Here is a 20,186-nt window from a genome sequence, read left to right as displayed (position 1 = left end):
AAAAATCAGACCATTAAAACGAAAGTGGTTTCTAATATCACTAGAGAAGAGTATAAGAACATGATTATTGGAAAATTGTTGCCCGAAATTCAAGCAAAATTTTGTCGCCAAACAATTTGGATCCAGCAAGACAGCGCTAAACCACACATTTTTCCTGGTGTCAGCCACCCAATAGTCCTAATACAAACGTCTTAGATTTAGGCTTTTTAATGCAATTCAATCATTGCAACAATAATCGGCTTGCAAAACTGTAGACGAATTAGTTCTTGCTGTTGAAAAAGCCTTTTCCAAATTGAGTTCCAACAGTGTATGGTAGCAACCATAAAAGTAGATGGAATATGAATAATATATGAATAAAGATCCAGTTTCTATAAATTTTGATTATGGGCTTTATCAACATGTAAAAGACATCATTAATTCAGTATAATTCTCATCAAAAGTTTCTTAGAAACGTTATTTGTAGTTAAGTTTCAATAAATTAATTTTTAAGTAAATCAGACACTTATTTTTGGACAAAAAAATCGATAGCGGACACTTATTTCTGGACGGAGAGAGTATTTAATTTAATTCTCACTGATGGCTCATTAGATGATTGCCTCGAAAGAGATTTTATGGCAAGAATTGACGACGACGCATTCGGTTTATCATACAAATCCAAAGCTAAATCGTATAATAATCTATACACAATAGTAGCGTATGCTAAAGTAGCAGGTACATCGTTATTAATCGTTAAATTATTTAAACTTCCGATAAATATCTTATGGTATAAATCTTGTAAGTGCATGTCCAACGCTAAAATTTCATCACAATCCGCAAGAGATTCGATTTTTAACGGCGAAAAACATCCTAATAATCTCAAAGTATCACACAGACTCGTCATGCAAATTTCGTGATGAAAAAATTTTGCATTTGCCGGCTCGAACCTCATGGCAGTACTAATCGTATAAAAAACCAATTGTAATAAATTTAAAATATCGGGATCGGGTTCATATTTCGATAACTTTCCTTCCAATGAAATTAAAACGCTGGTTACATAAACGAAACCGTTTACCTTGCGGAAAACAGTTCTTGTACGATGAGATTCTTTTAAGCATTGAAGCAAAGCTTTGAGTATATCCATTTTTAATAATAAAGCGTGTCTTGGAGCTGTGTGTAAGGTAGCTAAAAGTTGTGCCATATCCTCATCACCACCGGAAGTTAAAACTAATTCTCTTATTATTCCTAAAGTTGCCTGACGACATTCAGCGAAAATCACTAAATTATGAACGCATTTTGCTCCGCCGCATTCGCGTAAAACGTTTGCGTTCGATGAATTTGACGATAATAATACCGTTAATGCTTCGATAACCATGTTTCCAAGTCTTTCTTGACCGATGGGGATAAAAAAATCTTTTCCTGCATCGACAGCTGTTTTTTTCGTTTCCAAAAGGTTTCCATAACGATTCAAGCAAGTTACAAAGACTTCTAATAGCCCAACTTCTCGATAAACATCTTTAAATATGTTGTTATGTCTTAAAATATTTAATAAAGTTTGCATACAAATGATGCTACATTCGACATGATTCATACTGTGCGTTTTTAAGAAAATTGACATGCTTATTAATTCTTTGCATGGCACAAAATTCAATTCAAAAACTAAAAACTCAATTAATTGGAATAATTTATGTTGGATTTCCGCTGGTTTATGATAAATTTTTTCCGTAAATTGACTCAATGTGTTTTGATTTTCTAAGATAAAATAATTCGCGTTATCAGAATGATAAATGTTTGAAATTGCATCTAAAATAACCGAGCAAAGCATCGGAGAATTAGATTTTTGAAACATAGTTTGTAAAACGTGGAAAGCTTGCACATTCCGAACGCTGGTTCCTTTTCCGGAAGGTTGCGGTAATGAGAACCCTTGCAATTGAAATAGAGAACCTGTTGAAGCTTGCGATGGTTTTAATTCTAAATAGCCGCACATACATAATGAGGTTATCATTAAAATCAAATTTCTTATTGAATCTTGAGCGTCGGTGGAGCGTTCATTTTCCAACCTAAAATCATTTTAGGTTAAAATTATTAATATAAAATAATTTAGTACTAATTATTACTTTAAAAGAAAATCCGATAAAAATAAATAACCTTGCGCTTGTCTAAAATCATCTAAAAGTGTCGATGAAACATCACTGGAATCTTTTAGAAAGCAAAACATCGTTACAAACATTTCTACAACTTCCAATGGGGCTAATTCTGGAACTCTTTGCATGTTATCAATACAAAGAGCAACACAACTTTTCGCTAAAATCAGAATTAATTAATTTAAAATTAAAAAACATTTATAAGAACTAACAGTGAATATATCCCACAACTGGTGGACTTAATCCATGTCTTGATAAAGTCATTAATACTTCCGCCGCACTTTTTCTCCACATTATATTATGGAGACGACATGGTGAGGTTATTGCTGAGAATAAAAGTGTGAGGTCATCTTTCCTTGCTAATTCTTCAGCTGGGATTCGATGACTACATAATCTTACAAGTAGCTTAAAAGAAATTAATTAAAATTAATTAGAATTATTTACGCCCGTATGCATAGTAGATTGCCAACAACTCGCCGAAATTTCAATTCAAAGTTTGAATCGCCAAGAAATTCACGAGTACGCACGATGTTTTATTTTGATTTTTTAATACATTTATTTCATATATCCATAACAATAAATAAAAAAAATAATTAAGGGCATTTACGTTTGGAGACTCAAAATATCGATAATTTGCACGCATTTTTTAACAGTTAAGAAATTATTTTACAAAATTTATCTTTATATATGTTTTTTATTCATATTTGAAGTAGCTTTCTAAAAATATTTCAAATAGAAACAGCACTTTGTTGATAAATTATTGAACGATTTTCAAAAATAAAGAAAATGAGCGTCCTATTCTAAATCAAAAGTTACCATGCAGCACTAGGCAGTTTCAGATTATTTTTAGCCAAAATCGATTCTAAATTCATCGCTAATTAAATTTAAAAATAAATTCTTAATCAAAATTCTATATTAAGAGATTTGATATTTCTGAACCACACATGACTATCAGATTAGATAATTTAGATAATATAAAATTTGCCCCGAGATTCTCTAACCTAAGTAAAATTACACTAAGTAATGACGACATTGACGTTCTTGAATTGGGCAACAAAATCACATTACCTAATAAAGTGAAACCAGTTGATCTGACTATAAGATTAGAATCACAATTACTTTTTAATAAAGATATTAACAAAATATATATGAAAACAATAACATTATTAAGAACGTCAACACAATACAACCTAATCCATTGAATGGTTTTTCTAATCTGAACAAGAAAATAAAAAACCTCAATCAGAACATTAAAGATAATAATTTAATTGTAACTTCGGGGGACAAAGGTACAGGATTGGTAATTCTGGAGAAAGAAGATTATATATCAAAGGCTTTAGATTTTTTTAACCAAAATAATATCACAGAAGTTAAAAATAACCCAACTGTTGCCTATAACAATAAATTAAAGAAAATCATAAAGGAAAATCTTCCTTTTTTAAAGGTGTTTAACATTACTACTCTTAACTCTGTGGAGATGAACCCGTTCAACACCGCAGATGAAATGTCTTATTAAACTACACAAAGAAAATAAGAGCGAGAATAGAATAGCCAAGATCATCCAAAGATTTCTATACAAAACCTTCAGTAATACCTTTCAATATACTGTAAAAAACTCTGCTGAATTGGTCAAAAAACTTTCAAATGTTAAAATTTAAAGAGCCATAAACTTATTTCGCTAGATATTAAAAACCTCTACTCTAATATACCGGTAATTCCTACAATAGATCTGATAAAGAGTTTTCTTATAGAAAATTCAACAGATTTAGATATTGATCTGCTAGAGGTTGACAGTTTTCTGAGGGTGCTTGATTATGTATGTAAACAGAATTTTTTTAGCTTCAACAACAAGCAATACATAATGAAAAACGGTTTACCCATGGGGTCTTCAATATCAGGAATCCTTTCTGACATATACGTCAATCACATTGAAAAAGAACTTTTTAATGATAAATATAAACTTTTTGTAAGCGATATTATTTTTTACACCCGTTATGTCGATGATATTTTAATAATTTATAAAGGTAATCCGGCAAAATTAAAAGCTCTGCTTAATATAATTTACAACCTAAGCCAATTAGAGTTCACTACTGAAATAGAGAAAAACAACAGTATTAACTTCTTAGACCTCACCATAAAGAAAAATTTAAATAAAAGTTCATTTGACTTCAATATATTCAGAAAGCCAACCTTTACAGATAATGTTATTCCTAATAGCTCATATAGTTGTAGGCAACATAAACACGCCAACCTCAGATTTCTATTTAATAGGCTTTACAATATACCATTAAATTCTCAATGTATTTCTAAGGAAATCAAAACCATAGTTAAAATTGGCATCAATAACGGATACAATATTCATGATATTCAACACATATATAATTTAGGTCATAATTCTAAAATTACTAACCTTATATATCCACATTACAAAATTAAAAATAACTATATATCCTTACCTTACTCTCCTTTAATTGAGTTTAAAATGAAAAAGAATCTGTATAAATATAACCTGAACGTTGCTTTTGTCTCAAATAATAAAATTTATCATAGATTGGTTAATAATAGACCTAAGATTAAATGTGAAAATCAGAGTGGTGTGTACCGGATTGAATGCCCTGAATGTGATAAGATTTACATAGGCCAGACGGGTAGAAGTCTTTATACGAGGTTTAGGGGGCACATGACGAAAGCTAATTCTTCAGTGTACAAGCATATGAAGTATAGTAATCATAAGGTAGAGTTTCGGAATGTAAAATTAATTAGAAACCTAAGGAAATCACGCGAATTATACCTCTTTGAGGAACTTCACATAACCCTGAATACTGATAATGACAACAAGCTTCTACAACCAATATCGATAATAAAAAACGCTTTTTCCTCTCATATATTTAATATTAATTCAATCCCTATTTTTCTTATACAGTTTGGTTATTTTCATACTTATTTTTCACTTTCTTATTCAAAACTTGTTTTCTTATTTTCCATTCATGCGCTGTACTTTAGCCTCCTCGCGTCAGTGCACTTCAGTTTATCTTACTCGAGGGTTGTTACTCGTTTTTGGTAAGTATTTTTTACGCCATTTATTCTATGTTCTTTCTCTTTCATATTTTGAATTTAATTGTCGTGTGCCTCCTAAATTCATTTTGAGTTTAGAGAGAGTTTTGTGTTTTTGGATGGTCTTTGGAATCTTTCACTTTCCCCCTTTTTATTCTAGAGATTTTATTACAGTTTTTAACGTTGCTAAGTCGCCATTCTGTCTGATTGCGCGCCACTCTTTTCTGATTTTTGTCTGTTTTGTTTGCAGGAATAAACCTATCTAACATTAACACTCCAATAATAACTACTTCGATAATTAACGCATTTATATGGTTTCTATGTACCCCCCACCTTTAATCGAAACTTGTTCAACGCGTGATTGGGTGTGACTTTAATGCATAATTCTTTTCGTTATCAAATAATTGACGGTAAATATTTTAAATTTATTTTTAGCGATTTTATTTTTTTAATTAATTAAATTTTTTAATAATTTTTTTCTTCTCTAAAATGTATTTTTAGTCGTGCCCTTTGATTATATACAATATGGATGGAGCCAACGAGAGAGATAGCTTGCGCAAGGTGATCAAACCGAGATAGACATAGAAGCGTACTGCCATATAATGGGTGTACTGATAGAAGTGAGATAGATATAGAAGCGTACTGACATATAATATATCTATCTTTGTTACACTTTCACATTATCGCTTTCCATCTGCGTCTATTCACCTTGAGCAAGATTTTTGTTAGTAGATATATTCAGTTAGCTCAATCCATATTATATATAATCAAAGGTCGTGCCGAATGAAGAACATTTCTACGTTCGAAACAATTGTAGCACTGAAACAATAAAATATATTATTTCATCGTCCCTTAATGGTTTTATTTTGAAAAAAAAAGTTTCAGATTAGTCCAAAAGGTAAAGTAAGCAGTACTTTATAATACAGTAAAAAATTTGTATCTGTTTACTTCTTGTTTATGTAGGTTCATCTTCGTCAAATATATTATCTCCGCTGCATTTCAGTACTTTCAAAAAATGACAAAAAAGAAAGTTCCTGCGATTTCCTTCAAAAACGTTCTTTTAGTTCCTCGAGGAGTAGTTCTACTAACAATACTTCTAGTGGCAGTACTTGTAGCACCAGTAGCAGTTCATCTTCGGTACAATCCAATCTTGAAGGTACATTTAAATTATTTGTTTGTTTGGGTTGATTTACTTAATTTGTGTGCTGAGTTATTTTAAATCAATTTTTAGCTGAGGATGATTGCCAGTCCATTCCATGCAATTTTAAAATCCCCACTGGTGCTGAAATAGGCATGGATTGTGGATCCAATAACTTGAAGAACTTTCCAAGCAATGAGCTTTTGACCGAAAAAACCAGAGACACCTGTTTGTTACTAAGCACATCTTCAGATTCCACAATCTGTAATACATTACCATTGACAAATCCAATAAAAAAGGGAAAAAAGCGTGAAAGAAACGAGAAATTGTGGATGAAGAATGTATTAAAGAGATTGGACTTGAGACTTGGTGGTAAAGAGCACGAATCTCACACTTTTCACAAGAGAATGGTTAAGGTGAAGGAAATAAAACCACCATGTAAAGAAAAGTGTAAGTTACAATGCTGGTTAAAATTTACTCAAGAAGAGATTTGGGTGATAATGAGAGTCAATGGAATTTTATATCTAAATGTATGGAAGCAAATTGGTCCGAATTATTGGTACATTCGAGAAGGTGGTACTAGACCTCGGCGAAATAATAACAATTCCTTTTACTTTTACATGCCCGAAAAAAATTAAAGTTTGCAAAACCTTTAAAGCAACTTTAGATATAACAGACCGACCGATTTGCACAGTTTTAGAAAAACAAAATAAAGTTGGCTACGCCCTTCTAGCAAAAGACCAGCGTGGTATTGCAGCTGATATCAAGGACCATATTAACTCGATTCCAAAAATCGAAAGTCATTATAAATACATTCAAATATTTCAATGACGGTAGTAAATTTCATAAAGATTATGTTAATAAGTGTAAAGAGAAAAATATTCCTTTTAGCAATTACATACTTTTTTACAGGATTTTTACTGAAAAGTTTAACATTTCTTTTTTTCAACCCAAGAAGGATCTTTTTTAAAGATCTCAATTTATAATAACTCTGAGGGGAATAAAACAAACAAAAAAAGAAAGCTACGATCTTCATTTAAAAGAAAAAGAACTGTCACGATTACAAAAATTACGTGACAAAGAGAAAAATAACAGAGTGGTCGCCGTTTACGATCTACAGGCGATTTTTCAATGCCCGAAAGGCGACGTATCCATCTTTTACTACAAATTAAAATTAAGTGTTTTAGAAAATTAAATGTTTTAGACTGTATGAGTTACAGTATAATAAAGTAGAATACTTTGTATGGTACAAGTCCTGTGAAAATAGAGGTGTAAATGATTTAGGGACTCGCGTTATAACTATTTACACGCAAAATCAATAAAAGAAAATGATGTAGATGTTATTTTCTATTCGCATAATTGTGCTAGCCTACAAAAACATAAGTTAATGTCTCTGTTTATTCATACTGTTTGCAAAAACTTCCTAATATCCGATCCATTACTCATAAATTTTTAATTAAATGGCATACTCAAAATGAGGGAGACTGCGCATTCTCTCATAGAGAGGCAATCAAATCGGAATAGAAAAACGAACAGCCCTACCATGTAAAAGAAATATCCTATGAAGATTTCTTTGAATGGAAGGATATTTGTACAGAAATGAGATTCAATGGCACTTAAAATGAGGACAACGAATTAGTTAATTTTGAGATATCAAAATTTTAAAAATAGAAGAATTATAATGTCTTTACAGATTTTATATTACAAGCACTCTTATAGCGAAACATTTAAAAACGCAATATTAAAAAAGAATCTATGAAAATAGTCCTTAAAAAAGTTTATGATCGCAAACCAGGAATTTCTGAGAGAAAAAGAGCAGATATATTGGAGTTATTAAACAAAAATCTTATACCTAAATTTTATGCGCCAGCTTAGAATTCAATATAAGTTTTTCGTTATTCCATTAGTTTATTTTTTAGTTCACTGCATTTAGAATATTTATGCATTTCCTAGACAAGGAATTTTCTGAACTGTGCGTCGCGACGCCTTGGAGCGCCAATGGTAATTTTGTAACGACCAATATTTATATTTTAAATTTACCTACGTTAGCAATGAAAATATGGAATTACCTCAATGTGTTTTTGCCACAAGCTGCTAGCAGCTGAAAGTATACTTCCTAATAAAATAAAACGCCATTTAGAAACATCTCACAGTAATTTACAAGGAAAACCGCGAGATTTTTTTGTAAGAAAATTGCGAGAAATAAAATAACAGTGGACATCCTTGTTATCCAGAGCATCTATTCCTCGCAAGCACTGCCTCTTACAAGGTCGCTCACCATATTGTTAAATTCAAAAACCACATATGATTGCTGAAGATCTAATTTTACCTATATACAAAATATTCCTCTTTTTAACAATACGATTAGTCGTCGCATACATGACATTGATGAAGACATTAATGAGCAAATTGTGAAAAAACTTTCTGGTTTATTTGCCATTCAACTGGATGAAGGGGCAGACAATAACAATGACGCTCAATTAGTATGTTGCGTGCGGTACATGGAAACAACAAATGTATGTGAGGATTTGGTATTTTGCAAAAAAATGGCTGCTACCGGGAAGTCTTGTGATTTGTTTACAGTTATAGATTCATACATGGACGAAAATAACGTTCAATGGGAAAACTGTGTCTGTGTGTACGGATGGAGCTCGTTCAATGTCAGGGCAATATTGAGGATTTAAAACTCTCATTAAAATCAAGGCTTCAAATTCAAAATGGACGCATTGTATCATACATAGAGAGAAAGAATTGAGTTGTATGCGTATTTATTGACAGAATCGCATCCTGACGCTGAAAAGTTTAAAGATACTGATTTCTTAATGAAAATGGCGTATCTTTGCGACATATTTGAAAAATTATATACTCTTAATAAATCGCAGCAGGGAAATGAAACGCATTGGTTGATAAAATTGCAGCGTTTCAAAAGAAGTTGTGTAAAAGAAAAATAGGCAAGGAAATACTGATTGTTTTCCTGTTTAAAAAGGCTTCCTGCAAGAAAAATCTGTTTAAGATCTAAAGCCAAGTTTGCAATTGATACTAATCCAACACTTATCAACATAAGCACCCATTTTGATAGATATTTTTCACAGAATCTTGATTAGAGATCCATTCCAATCGACCACACTCCCATCTGCACTTTCAACAGTCAAGAAAGAACAACTGTTAGAACTATCTTGTGACACGAGCCTAAAACTACGATTCGACAAAGACAAACTTTTTCAATTTTAGATCAATGCATCTCAAGAATATTCTACTCTCAGTAATACCGCTTTGAAGATTCTTTTACCGTTTCTTATGTCGTATTTGTGTGAAATTGGATTTCCTGCAGTTGCAGTAATTAAGTCAAAATGCAGATGATAAATCAAATTAGAAAAAGAAATGAGAGTAGCGATTTTAAAACTTCAACCCCGATTTGAGAAGTTATGTTCAGAAAAGCAAGCTCTAAAATCTTTGGAGTTTTCTTCAATTAAATAAAAATAATAAATACATAAAGTAATCTTAATGTCTGCTAGAGCTACAAACCTGTAAAGGGACTTTTAGTATAAAAAAGATTGGGAACTCCTGTCCTCCATCAATACATACATATTACTGAAATATATGAAATACTACTTTTGTTTATAAAAATGTGTGTAAATTGATTTTCATGGCTTTTCATTAACGAAGATAGACCTAATTCATTACTATTTAATAAAATTTTAACTGTAAGAACAGAATACTAAAGATTATGTAGATAGTATTAAGAAAATTGGAAATGATTATTAACAATAATGTCATTTTGGATTTTACACTTTCAAAAACTTTTTATAGAGCATATTTAGATTTTTACAGAACACTTTTTAAGCGCTATTTTTAGAGCATATTTTTAGTTGCCCTAATTATCAATAAAGACAATTAAATATTGATTTGTTTTTAATTTAACCCATTTTTTGAAATAAGTCGCGCATAAATAAGAAAAATTAATGTCAATCATACCACATTAAGTTTGCCCATTCCTGGACTATGCAATACAAATTAAGCTCAAACCGTTCTTTGGAGAATCACCAAGATAAACTTCAGTGAGTCGTTAGCGATCAACTATGCATACGGGCGTTAAATTTTTTTTAATTTACCTGTACAAAAATTTTTTGAAGTAAAATCCTTCTTTCTCTGGGTGTAAAATCACTATTTCCATCTTTAGTATTCGCCTCCAGTTCACTCATCTCAGGTAAATCAAAGAATAAATATAAGCATTTTACTAATGTTGAGGGAACTGAAACATCTGACATAACCTAAAAAAAAATTTTTCATTTTTTAAAAATTATTAATAAAATTATTTATTAATTTAATTTACTTGTACTAAATTAGAATCTCCTGCTGCCAATAAATTCAATGTAGACAACAACATCCACCCATTACTTGATTCCTCACAATTTTCAATCTCCAAAAACTTAGCAATGGCACAACTCGCTGCTTCCGTACTTTGATTAGAAGCGCGTTTACGTATCTCGGAGACCATTAAGAGAGAAACTTGTTGACAAAACGCGAGGATATCCCAAAACTTCTCGTTCATATCATGAGAAGGACTCGCCCCGAAAACTTTACAAAATAATGGTAACATGTTGTAGAGTTTGTCGTCTTTTTCGGCATCAGAGAGTGGATGGGATGGATGACTATACTCAGAAAAAAGCTTCTTCAAGTGCATTAAGCCCAGTTGAGTGTGTGGTGATCCTGGTACAGTGTCTGGGATGTCGTGGTTCGACGCATTTTGGGCGTTCGACATCCCACTACGTAATTTTCGCATGATATTCATCTTGAATGATTAAAAATAACCTAAGAAAAGGTGATTAAAAAAGTATTTATTTCATTATATAAGTATTTGTTGATAATTTAAGGAATTGTTTTGAAAAAAAACGTAGTAAGCCGGTTATAACAATAAAAAAACAAATGAAAGACAACAAATATTGGAGTAAGTCTCTAATATGGTTGACATGATGAAAACAAACCATTGATTTTAGGAGTTACGGGGCCGACTTACTTACCTTTTTCACGGGGGCATGTCGAAAAAGGTGCCGGTTTAAGCACGTTTCGTCTGGATCGGTTGTAACTTGATCATTTTCGTACAAAACGCCCCGATTTTTCACTCCAGCCGATTTGACGTTTTTGACATCTCCAATGTAATTCCAAATAGACAAGCGTAGATAGCGTTGAAAAGAGATAACCGATGAAAAAACAAGGAGGAAAAGAGAAGGATGGAAATAGTAAAGGCACATTTGAAAAATCAATCAAAATAATATTTTATTTAAAACTTTATTAATATTTAATTTTTTATCGTAAGTATCAATAATATCATTATCAACGGTGTCATTTTTTAATTGTAACAATTTTTATAGATTTTTAATTTTTTAATCGATAGATGTCAGTATCAATTATGAATTGGGGGTTTCAAAATAAAAGCAAGTAATAATCACATACTTTATTAATTTATCATTTTATTTTTGATTTTTTTGGTTCTTTATTTTCAACAGGGGCAGCATCAACAATATCATTATCGATTTCGTTATCATTATCACATCCAAAATCAATTTTGACGGTGTCAACATCAATCTCCATCTTTTCATCAACAGAGGGCTCTGTCGCTTGGGCATCGGGGATTTTCATGGAAGCTTCACCAACTTTCTCCTTAACCTCACTTTTACTATTTTTGAACATGATTGGGGTGAAAAATTGCTTTATCGACGGTTGTTTTTTCACCTCTAGGTAACTTTTTTGTATAAATGATACGAAATTTTCTTGTTTTTCTTGAGCGACGGTAAATCTACATAATAACCTCCACAATTCAACTAAAAATATAAACTTGTAACATTATCTCTGATTTAATTATCTGGAAAAATTCAAGAATCATGATGTGGCTTAAAAATCGACGATTTTTTTTTAATCAATGTGAAATGATTCGAAAAACACGTTAAAAACAAAAAGAAAGTGCGGAAAAGTGTAGAACATATCGAAAAATCACATTAAAGTTTCGATGTGATGTCACAAAAGCAATGTTAACCATGCATTTTCCTATTAAACAGGTCAACACCTGACCTACAAATTGTTTATGTTATAGCCACGCACAAAATCAATCTGATAAACTTAAAAGGAAAGTTATTTTCACTAAACTAGGTGAGATTACAACGTATATTTTCGGATGAAACACCACTAAAATAGACTGCGTGATAATAGACTATGTGTTAATACTAGAACTAACACTAGACCGAAAAATTTAAAATCAACTGTCTAAAATATGTTAAAATCATGTTAAAATAAATAAAATCCAGAAAATTGACACGTTCAGTCAAACGTGTCTGTCATTCGTTTAGTTAATTTTCTGGATTTTATTTGTTTTTTGATTTTAAATTTTTTCTGTTATCACTTTAGACTAGTATTTAGTTTGTGTTAAGTGTTCCAAAAACAGTTTTTTATGCTCTGCAACCTCATGGAATCACGTGCTTCTCACACTTGACGTCGTGCCTGAAGAAGAAATCTGTAGATTTCGAAACATATGTCGCACCGAATATAAATAAACAAGTAAATTCACTTCATCGTTTTTTTCATTTACTCATTATTCTACTTAACGATGATGGAATCAACCATTTTCAAGTGTTAGTTCTAGTTTTAGTGCAATAAAAATATGTAACATAGTGATATCTTATGCTAACTAGCGCCACCAACCATTGTCACTAGAACCAGCATTAGATCTAAAACTAGAAATATTCAAGTTTAGCCATCTTAAGAGACGCAGGGCTAAACCCGAATGTTCCTGGTTTTAGGTCTGGTATTTGTTCTACTTTTCTTTCAGTAAAAATATACCACAATCTAACGCTAAGTACATTTAAAACTAGAACTAACACTAGACCTAGAACTAGAAGCATTCGGGTTTAGCTTCACGTCTCTCAAGACGGCTGAACCCGAATGATTCTAGTTGTAAGTCTTGTGTTAGTTCTAGTGATAGTGCTAGTATAAAACTAGAACTAACACTAGAACTAGAAAGTATCGGGTTTAACCCAACCCGGAATTTACAACCCACCCTCTGCTCCATGCCTAACCCGACATTGGAGAAATTCGCACTGGTTTAAAATTAACCTAACTCAAAGTGGAATTTCTATACAAAATTCTGAAATAAATCAGTAAATTACCCCCCTCTAAAGAGATATGTCGCATCTGGGTGACAAAGAATCGAGTGTTGTAGCAATTTTTAAATCTGCAATGGAAGGGACACAAAAAGATATCACTCAACAGAATAATAGTTTCAGTAAATAGTCTTCAGCCAGTAGTATTGTAATCTCCAAGCACTTAGTAGTGTTTTGGCAGTAGTATATAGTCTTCTGAAAGCATTAAATAGTTTTTGCCAACAATATCTAGCTTTCTTCAAGCAATTAGTAGTCTTTCCAACAATATTTAGCATTCTGAAATTAGTTAATAGTCTTTTGGAAACTGTATCTTGTCTTTCCAAGCAGATAATAGTTTCTCCCAGCAGTATTTAGTCCTCTCCAAGCAGGTCGTAATCTTTTCTAGTAGTATATAGCGCTCTGAAAGCAGTAAGTAGTCTTATGGAAGCAGTATTTCGTCTTTCCAATCAGTTTATAGTTGTTTGTTAGCACTATCTAATCTTCTCCAAGCAGATTGTAATCTTTTCCACCAGTATCTAGCATTATGGAAGCAGTAGGTAAAAAGTATTCAACCCGGAATTTCAACTCACCCTCTGCTCCATGCCCAACACATTTGAGAAATTCACACTGGTTTAAATGTTAATTAACCTAACTCAAAGTGGAATTTCTACACAAAATTCTGAAATAAATTAGGTGGATCCGAATGTAACGTTTAAAGAGAAGACGCAACCCCCATCTAAAAAGATATATTGCGTCTGGGTGACAAATAATCGAGTGTTGTAGCTGCAATTTTTAAATCTGTAATGGAAAGGACACAGAAAGATATCACTCAACAGAAGAATAGTTTCAGTAAATAGTCTTCAGCCAGTAGTATTGTAATCTCCAAGCACTTAGTAGTGTTTTGGCAACAGTATATAGTTTTCTGAAAGTATTAAATAGCCTTTGCCAACAATATCTAGCTTTCTCCAAGCAATTAGTAGTCTTTCCAACAATATTTAGCATTTTGAAAGCAGTCTACAGTCTTTTGGAAACAGTATCTTGTCTTTCTAAGCAGATAATAGTTTCTCCCAGCAGTATTTAGTCTTCTCCAAGCAGGTCGTAATCTTTTCTAGTAGTATATAGCGCTCTGAAAGCAGTAAGTAGTCTTATGGAAGTTGTTTGTTAGGACTATCTAGTCTTCTCCAAGCAGATTATGATTTTTTCCATCAGTATTTAGCATTTTGGAAGCAGTAGGTAACTTTTTAGGAAGCATATCTCTTCTCTCCAAGCAGTCATTAGTCTTTTCCAGCAGTATCTAACATTCTAGAAGCAGTAGGTGGTTTTTTGGAAAGCATATCTCTTTTCCAAACAATTATTAATATCTCTGAAAGCAATAAGTAGTCTTGGAAGCAGTATTCCGCCTGTCCAAGTAGATCAAAACCTTTAACAGCAGTGTTTAGCGTTCTGGAAGCAATAGGTATTATTTTGAAAACAGTATCTAGTCTTTTCCAAGTAAGTTGTGGTCTTTTTCTGCAGTATCTAGCATTTTAGAAGCTATAGGTAACTTTTTGATATAGTATTTCCTCTTTCCAAGCAGTCTAAGCAGGCTAAAACTTTTACTAGCAGTATTTAATTTTCTGGTAGCAATAATTAGTCTTTTGCCAACAGTATCTAGCATTCAGGAACCAATAAGTTAAAGATTTTAGGTTATCTTTAGTTTATAGATGGTAAACAACGACATGTTAATGAAAATATGCGTTTTAACCAAATGTGGTGCGAAAATATATGGTACAAAAAGTGACGTCTCGTCAAAACTTTAAAGTGATTTAATTAAATTAATTGCGATTATTGTTTTAATAATCGATTTTTAACATGATTCTTGAATTATACCTTTTTTTTCTTACAGATTTTTACTGAATGATTCGTTAAAAACGAATATATTTTATGAATTGTGTCGCGAAGTTCTTCATCTTTAAACGTATAATACACCATATTCCTATGAGTTACGTTACAAGCCATTAATTGAATGAGAAATTTTAATTTCGGATCACCCTTAAAAGCACCACAACCCCAATTTCCAGTCGCAACAGGTGCAAGTTTATTATCACAATGCGAATGAAACCCTACATAAGCCTAAAATTTTAGTTATTAATTTAAATTTGAATTAATACGAAGGATTTACTTTGTTTAATTCTCGGAGTATTAACGAGGAGTTAAATTGATCGTAAGGGCGGTTAAATTTAACAGCGTCTATGGCTACCACGGTTGTTTTTCGTCTTCCGTATAAATCGAATGGGGTGTTATCTTCGAAATTACCGCTCCAAGCGAATGTATCTCCGTATCCGCTATATTTACTGTATCGCTCAACTCCTAAAATTTATATTATGTTAGGTGTTGTATGAAAAATTGGTGTAAAAAGTTAAAAGACACCTGTGATAACGAGGGCCTCTGTCATGCCTAATTCTTCAGTAAATAACCGACTTACGATTAATTCAGGGCAAATTATGTATCTTATTTCTTCTTGGACGCAACCATAGCCTAAAACTCCTCCACCTACAAATCTAAAAGCAAAGAAACAAAATAAATTCCTAATCTTATCGCATTTTTATTGCATTACTTGTTTGCAAAATCAACTTGTAAACATCCTGAGCCATCTTCTATGGTTCCTGAGCTACAAATATGAATTTTTGTTGTACTTAAAAGGTTTTCCAATCGATCCCATCTTGCAACTTGGTTTCTTCTTACGTGTTTTCTTTCAAAAGTTACTATTCCACAAGGAGCTTTAAAAAAAGTGTAAAATTGAGCAATTAGATTATAATCATAATAATTTTTATAATTATAAAATAAAAATGTTACAAACTTGTCGATAAAATTCGTCGAAAATAATGAAAGATGCATTTGAGTTTTTCGCTGACACAATTAACTCGCTTTGGTCGTTGATTCGCAGCGAATAATCTAAAAAGAAAAATCTAATCAAATTTATTTTGAATTAAAAATTTATTTTGAATTAAAAATTTATTAATTTTTAACTTTTGAGCGGGCACGCTGTCATAAAATTTATGATAATTTTCGTTTTTATAATATAAATCCCTTAAAAATGTACACATTAATTGCTTATTTATATTATGGGATTTAAAGATATAAATGTATTATAAACAGGTTTTGAGTTATACATGAAGGTTTCGGATCGTTTGCACGTTTTTGAAAAATACAGGTCTGTAACGACAATTTTGTCGGAATCGAAATTTTTTCTTCATCTTTTCATTATTTCAATTAGTGATTTTACGAAAAGACGGATACCGATATTCGGCATCCCCTTTGGTCGGATATCCGATTATCCGGCATATCTATCCGGCCATTATGATTATAATTTCTGGTGCATTTTTGAAGTGATACCCTATATTGCCACATTACTGCGATGTTTGAATAAAAATGAAATTAATAAGAAAGCTGATAAGATATGTCAACTTATTTGGATCCAAGATAGAAAATGAACTTTTTCGATGCTGATTTAGCCAACGAAGCAACTCTGAAAAGAGGATACTTTAATTAATAATTGGCGATATTTCCAGGATCCTGGATATATTCCAGGAAAATTACAAAATTCGAAAAAATTGTCGATCATTTCAAAAATTTATTTCTGAAGAACTAAAAGTGATTTTTCAAAACGGCTTTTTGCATTAAAAAGAGGATACTTTAATTAATAATTGGTGATATTTCCACAAGGATCTTTCAAGAAATTAATTTTATAGCGAATTTTGAAAATTATTGATTAAAATTGGAACATCGAAAATTTTATCATAACTACAAATATTGTTTTCTCAAAAACTAAGAGTTATTTCTCAAAACCTGTTGGTTCAGTGGAAAGAGGACCCTTTTATTAACACATTGGGAAATTTTCATACTCATATTCCAAGAACTCGATTTTATACAAATTTTTAAAACTTAATCGGCGGAAATTGCAAAATTCGAAAATATTGTCGATTATTTCAAAAATTTATTTCTCAAGAACTAAAATTGATTTTTCAAAACGGCTTTGTGCATTAAAAAGAGGATACTTTAATTAATAATTGGTGATATTTCCACAAGGATCCTTCAAGAAATTAATTTTATAGCGTATTTTGAAATTTATCGATGAAAATTGCAACATCGAAAATTTTATCAAAACTGCAAATTTAATATTGTTTTCTCAAAAACTAAAAGTTATTCTTCAAAACTTGTTAGTTCATTGGAAAGAGGACACTTTTATTAACATTTCGGGAAATTTTCATACTCATATTCCAAGAAGTCGATTTTATACGAATTTTTAAAACTTAATCGGCGGAAATTGCAAAATTCGTAAATATTGTCGATTATTTCAAAAATTTATTTCTCAAGAACTAAAATTGATTTTTCAAAACGGCTTTGTGCATTAAAAAGAGGATACTTTAATTAATATTTGGTGATATTTCCACAAGGATCCTTCAAGAAATTAATTTTTTAGCGAATTTTGAAAATTATCAATGAAAATTGCAACATCGAAAATCTTATCAAAACTTCAATATTGTTTTCTCAAAAACCAAAAGTTATTTTTCAAAACGTGTTGGTTCATTGGAAAGAGAAAGCTTTTATTAACACTTTGGGAAATTTTCATACTCATATTCAAAGAAATGGATTTTATACGAATTTTTAAAACTTAATCGGCGGTAATTGCAAAATTCGAAAAAATTTTCGATTATTTCAAAAATTTATTTCTCAAGAACTAAAATTGATATGTCAAAACGGCTTTTTGCATTAAAAAGAGGATACTTTAATTAATAATTGGTGATATTTCCACAAGGATCCTTCAAGAAATTAATTTTATAGCGAATTTTGAAAATTATCGATGAAAATTGCAACATCGAAAATTTTATCAAAACTTCAAATATTGTTTTCTCAAAAACTAAACGCTATTTTTCTAAACGGGTTTGTGCATTGGAAAGAAGACACTTTTATTAACATTTTGGGAAATTTTCATACTCATATTCCAAGAAATGGATTATATACGAATTTTTAAAACTTAATCGGCGAAAATTGCAAAATTCGAAAAAATTGTCGATTACTTCAAAAATTTATTTCTCAAGAACTAAAAGTGATTTTTCAAAGCGGCTTTTCGCATTAAAAAGAGGATACTTTAATTAATAATTAGTGATATTTCCACAAGGATCCTTCATCAAATTAATTTTATAGCGAATTTTGAAAATTATCTATGAAAATTGCAACATCGTAAATTTTATCAAAACTTCAAATATTGTGTTCTAAAAAACTAAAAGCTATTTTTCAAAACGGGTTGGTTCATTGGAAAGAAGACACTTTTGTTAACATTTTGGGAAATTTTCATACTCATATTCCAGGGAATCGATTTTATACGAATTTTTAAAACTTAATCGGCGAAAATTGCAAAGTTCGAAAAAATTTTCGATCATTTCAAAAATTTATTTCTCAAGAACTGAAGGTGATTTTTAAAAACGGTTTAAAAACGAAACTACAACAAGAGATTTTATATATCATATTGGGATTGTTACAATGAGGTTGCTAATGACAAACCTGATATAAATAAAGTTGTATTTAATGAAAAAGGTTCTATTAGTATGTAGTTTGTAAATGTTGTTAGATTTCAAAAATGGATCGATTTCATTGATTCCATTTTATGTTTTTAACAATTGTTTAATATAAATTAAATATTTTTACTCTAGCAAAATGTGTTTTATTAAAAATAACGTAATACTTATTAATACGGACCTGATGTTATAAAATTTATGACAGGCGCCCGCTTGATTATAAAATGGGGCGCGACCGCTCGAAGGTTAGAATAAGTTTAATTTAGATTTTTTTTATTCCTTCTTCCTTATTACACATTTTCTTTTTTATTGTAAATTTTTTGTGGTACAGATCTTTTGCGTTTGTCCTGTCTCTATACCCATAAATTGTAAATAAATATATAAATACCTATAAAAATTAAATCCTGGACATAAAGGAGATGCATCTTTATGATGAGGAAATGTACATAAAAATGCATTCGCCGTTAAAGAAGCAATTTGTAATTGACTCAAACTAATCGAATGATTTTGTTCTTTTTTCAATATTGGTAAATTTCCAGGAAGAATTTCTGGTAGTTTTATAGCAAGGTTCACGATTTCTGGGAGCATGTTTTTAAAAAACAATTCACTTTCTTCTTCACTTATTACCTTAAATTAAAATCGTTTATTCTTACAGTAATCAATTTTAAATTAATTACCTCATTAAACAAATAATGCAATGCATCAAATTTAGGTAAAATTGGCTGATAACTCCTTACAGCTGCTTCAAATTCATAACTTGAAGTAATCGTTTTTGAAAAGGCCTCTATCATTGTACCCCATCTTGATTTTAAGATTTCTTCGTTATTCTCCTAAAATCACAACCTAAATTAGAGATTTTTAATAATTATGATTTAAATAAATACATTTTTAAATAAAAAATAATTTTTGGGCGAATAAGGCATTTTAACATGATCGTCATCCCAATGATGATTCGTAAAATTTCTATGTGGTTTTGGAGGTGTTTTAAGATCAACGGGAAGTTCATAAAGAACCGTGTGATATTTTGAAGGTGACACAGGTGAAACGCTAAACGAGTAAGCTCCTTTTCCATCACACAATTCTTCTAAACTAACACCCAACCAAGATTTTTCCATATTTTTTGATTTATTTGCAAATTTAACGCTCACATTTGATATAAACGCAACAGAATAAATCTTCCGAT

General features: G+C 31.0%; 2 protein-coding genes across 2 annotated transcripts in view; both read right to left on the bottom strand.

Moving 5' to 3' along the window:
* Nucleotides 1-11,482, bottom strand: part of LOC111421776 (WD repeat and FYVE domain containing 3 bchs) — a 45,560-nt gene extending 34,078 nt beyond the window's left edge. Inside the window, exons 1-6 of the mRNA XM_071194926.1 lie at nucleotides 11,334-11,482; nucleotides 10,646-11,124; nucleotides 10,425-10,583; nucleotides 2,333-2,525; nucleotides 2,094-2,280; nucleotides 575-2,036 (exon numbers count right to left, since the gene is read on the bottom strand). Of these exons, the coding sequence (XP_071051027.1) occupies nucleotides 575-2,036; nucleotides 2,094-2,280; nucleotides 2,333-2,525; nucleotides 10,425-10,583; nucleotides 10,646-11,104 (2,460 nt within the window). The 5' untranslated portion in view covers nucleotides 11,105-11,124; nucleotides 11,334-11,482. The remainder of the gene's footprint in view (nucleotides 1-574; nucleotides 2,037-2,093; nucleotides 2,281-2,332; nucleotides 2,526-10,424; nucleotides 10,584-10,645; nucleotides 11,125-11,333) is intronic.
* Nucleotides 11,483-11,752: 270 nt separating this feature from the next.
* On the bottom strand, nucleotides 11,753-20,173 carry LOC111417762 (poly(ADP-ribose) glycohydrolase-like). Its single transcript, XM_071194932.1, has 9 exons — nucleotides 19,888-20,173; nucleotides 19,681-19,833; nucleotides 19,392-19,630; nucleotides 16,285-16,379; nucleotides 16,042-16,204; nucleotides 15,855-15,985; nucleotides 15,607-15,794; nucleotides 15,329-15,557; nucleotides 11,753-12,134 (listed from the first exon to the last, which is right to left on the bottom strand). Exons 1-9 carry the CDS (start codon nucleotides 20,116-20,118, stop codon nucleotides 11,779-11,781), a joined length of 1,785 nt encoding a protein of 594 aa, XP_071051033.1. The 5' UTR covers nucleotides 20,119-20,173; the 3' UTR covers nucleotides 11,753-11,778.
* Between the last annotated feature and the right edge of the window lie 13 nt (nucleotides 20,174-20,186).

The sequence above is a fragment of the Onthophagus taurus genome, chromosome 3, assembly GCF_036711975.1.
Source record: "Onthophagus taurus isolate NC chromosome 3, IU_Otau_3.0, whole genome shotgun sequence".
NCBI classification, from domain to species: Eukaryota; Metazoa; Arthropoda; class Insecta; order Coleoptera; family Scarabaeidae; genus Onthophagus; species Onthophagus taurus.
Note: the sequence above shows the minus strand (reverse complement) of the source record. Positions and strands in the feature narration are given on the sequence as shown.

What these genes read in the sequence shown, in the direction of transcription:
- LOC111417762 (XM_071194932.1), bottom strand. Translation starts at nt 20,118, where the DNA reads ATGGAAAAATCTTGGTTGGGTGTTAGTTTAGAAGAATTGTGTGATGGA. An exon ending in TGCATTATTTGTTTAATGAG is followed by an intron (nt 19,631 to 19,680) that starts GTAATTAATTTA and finishes TTTTAATTTAAG; the next exon opens with GTAATAAGTGAAGAAGAAAG. An exon ending in AGAGGCCCTCGTTATCACAG is followed by an intron (nt 15,795 to 15,854) that starts GTGTCTTTTAAC and finishes TATAAATTTTAG; the next exon opens with GAGTTGAGCGATACAGTAAA.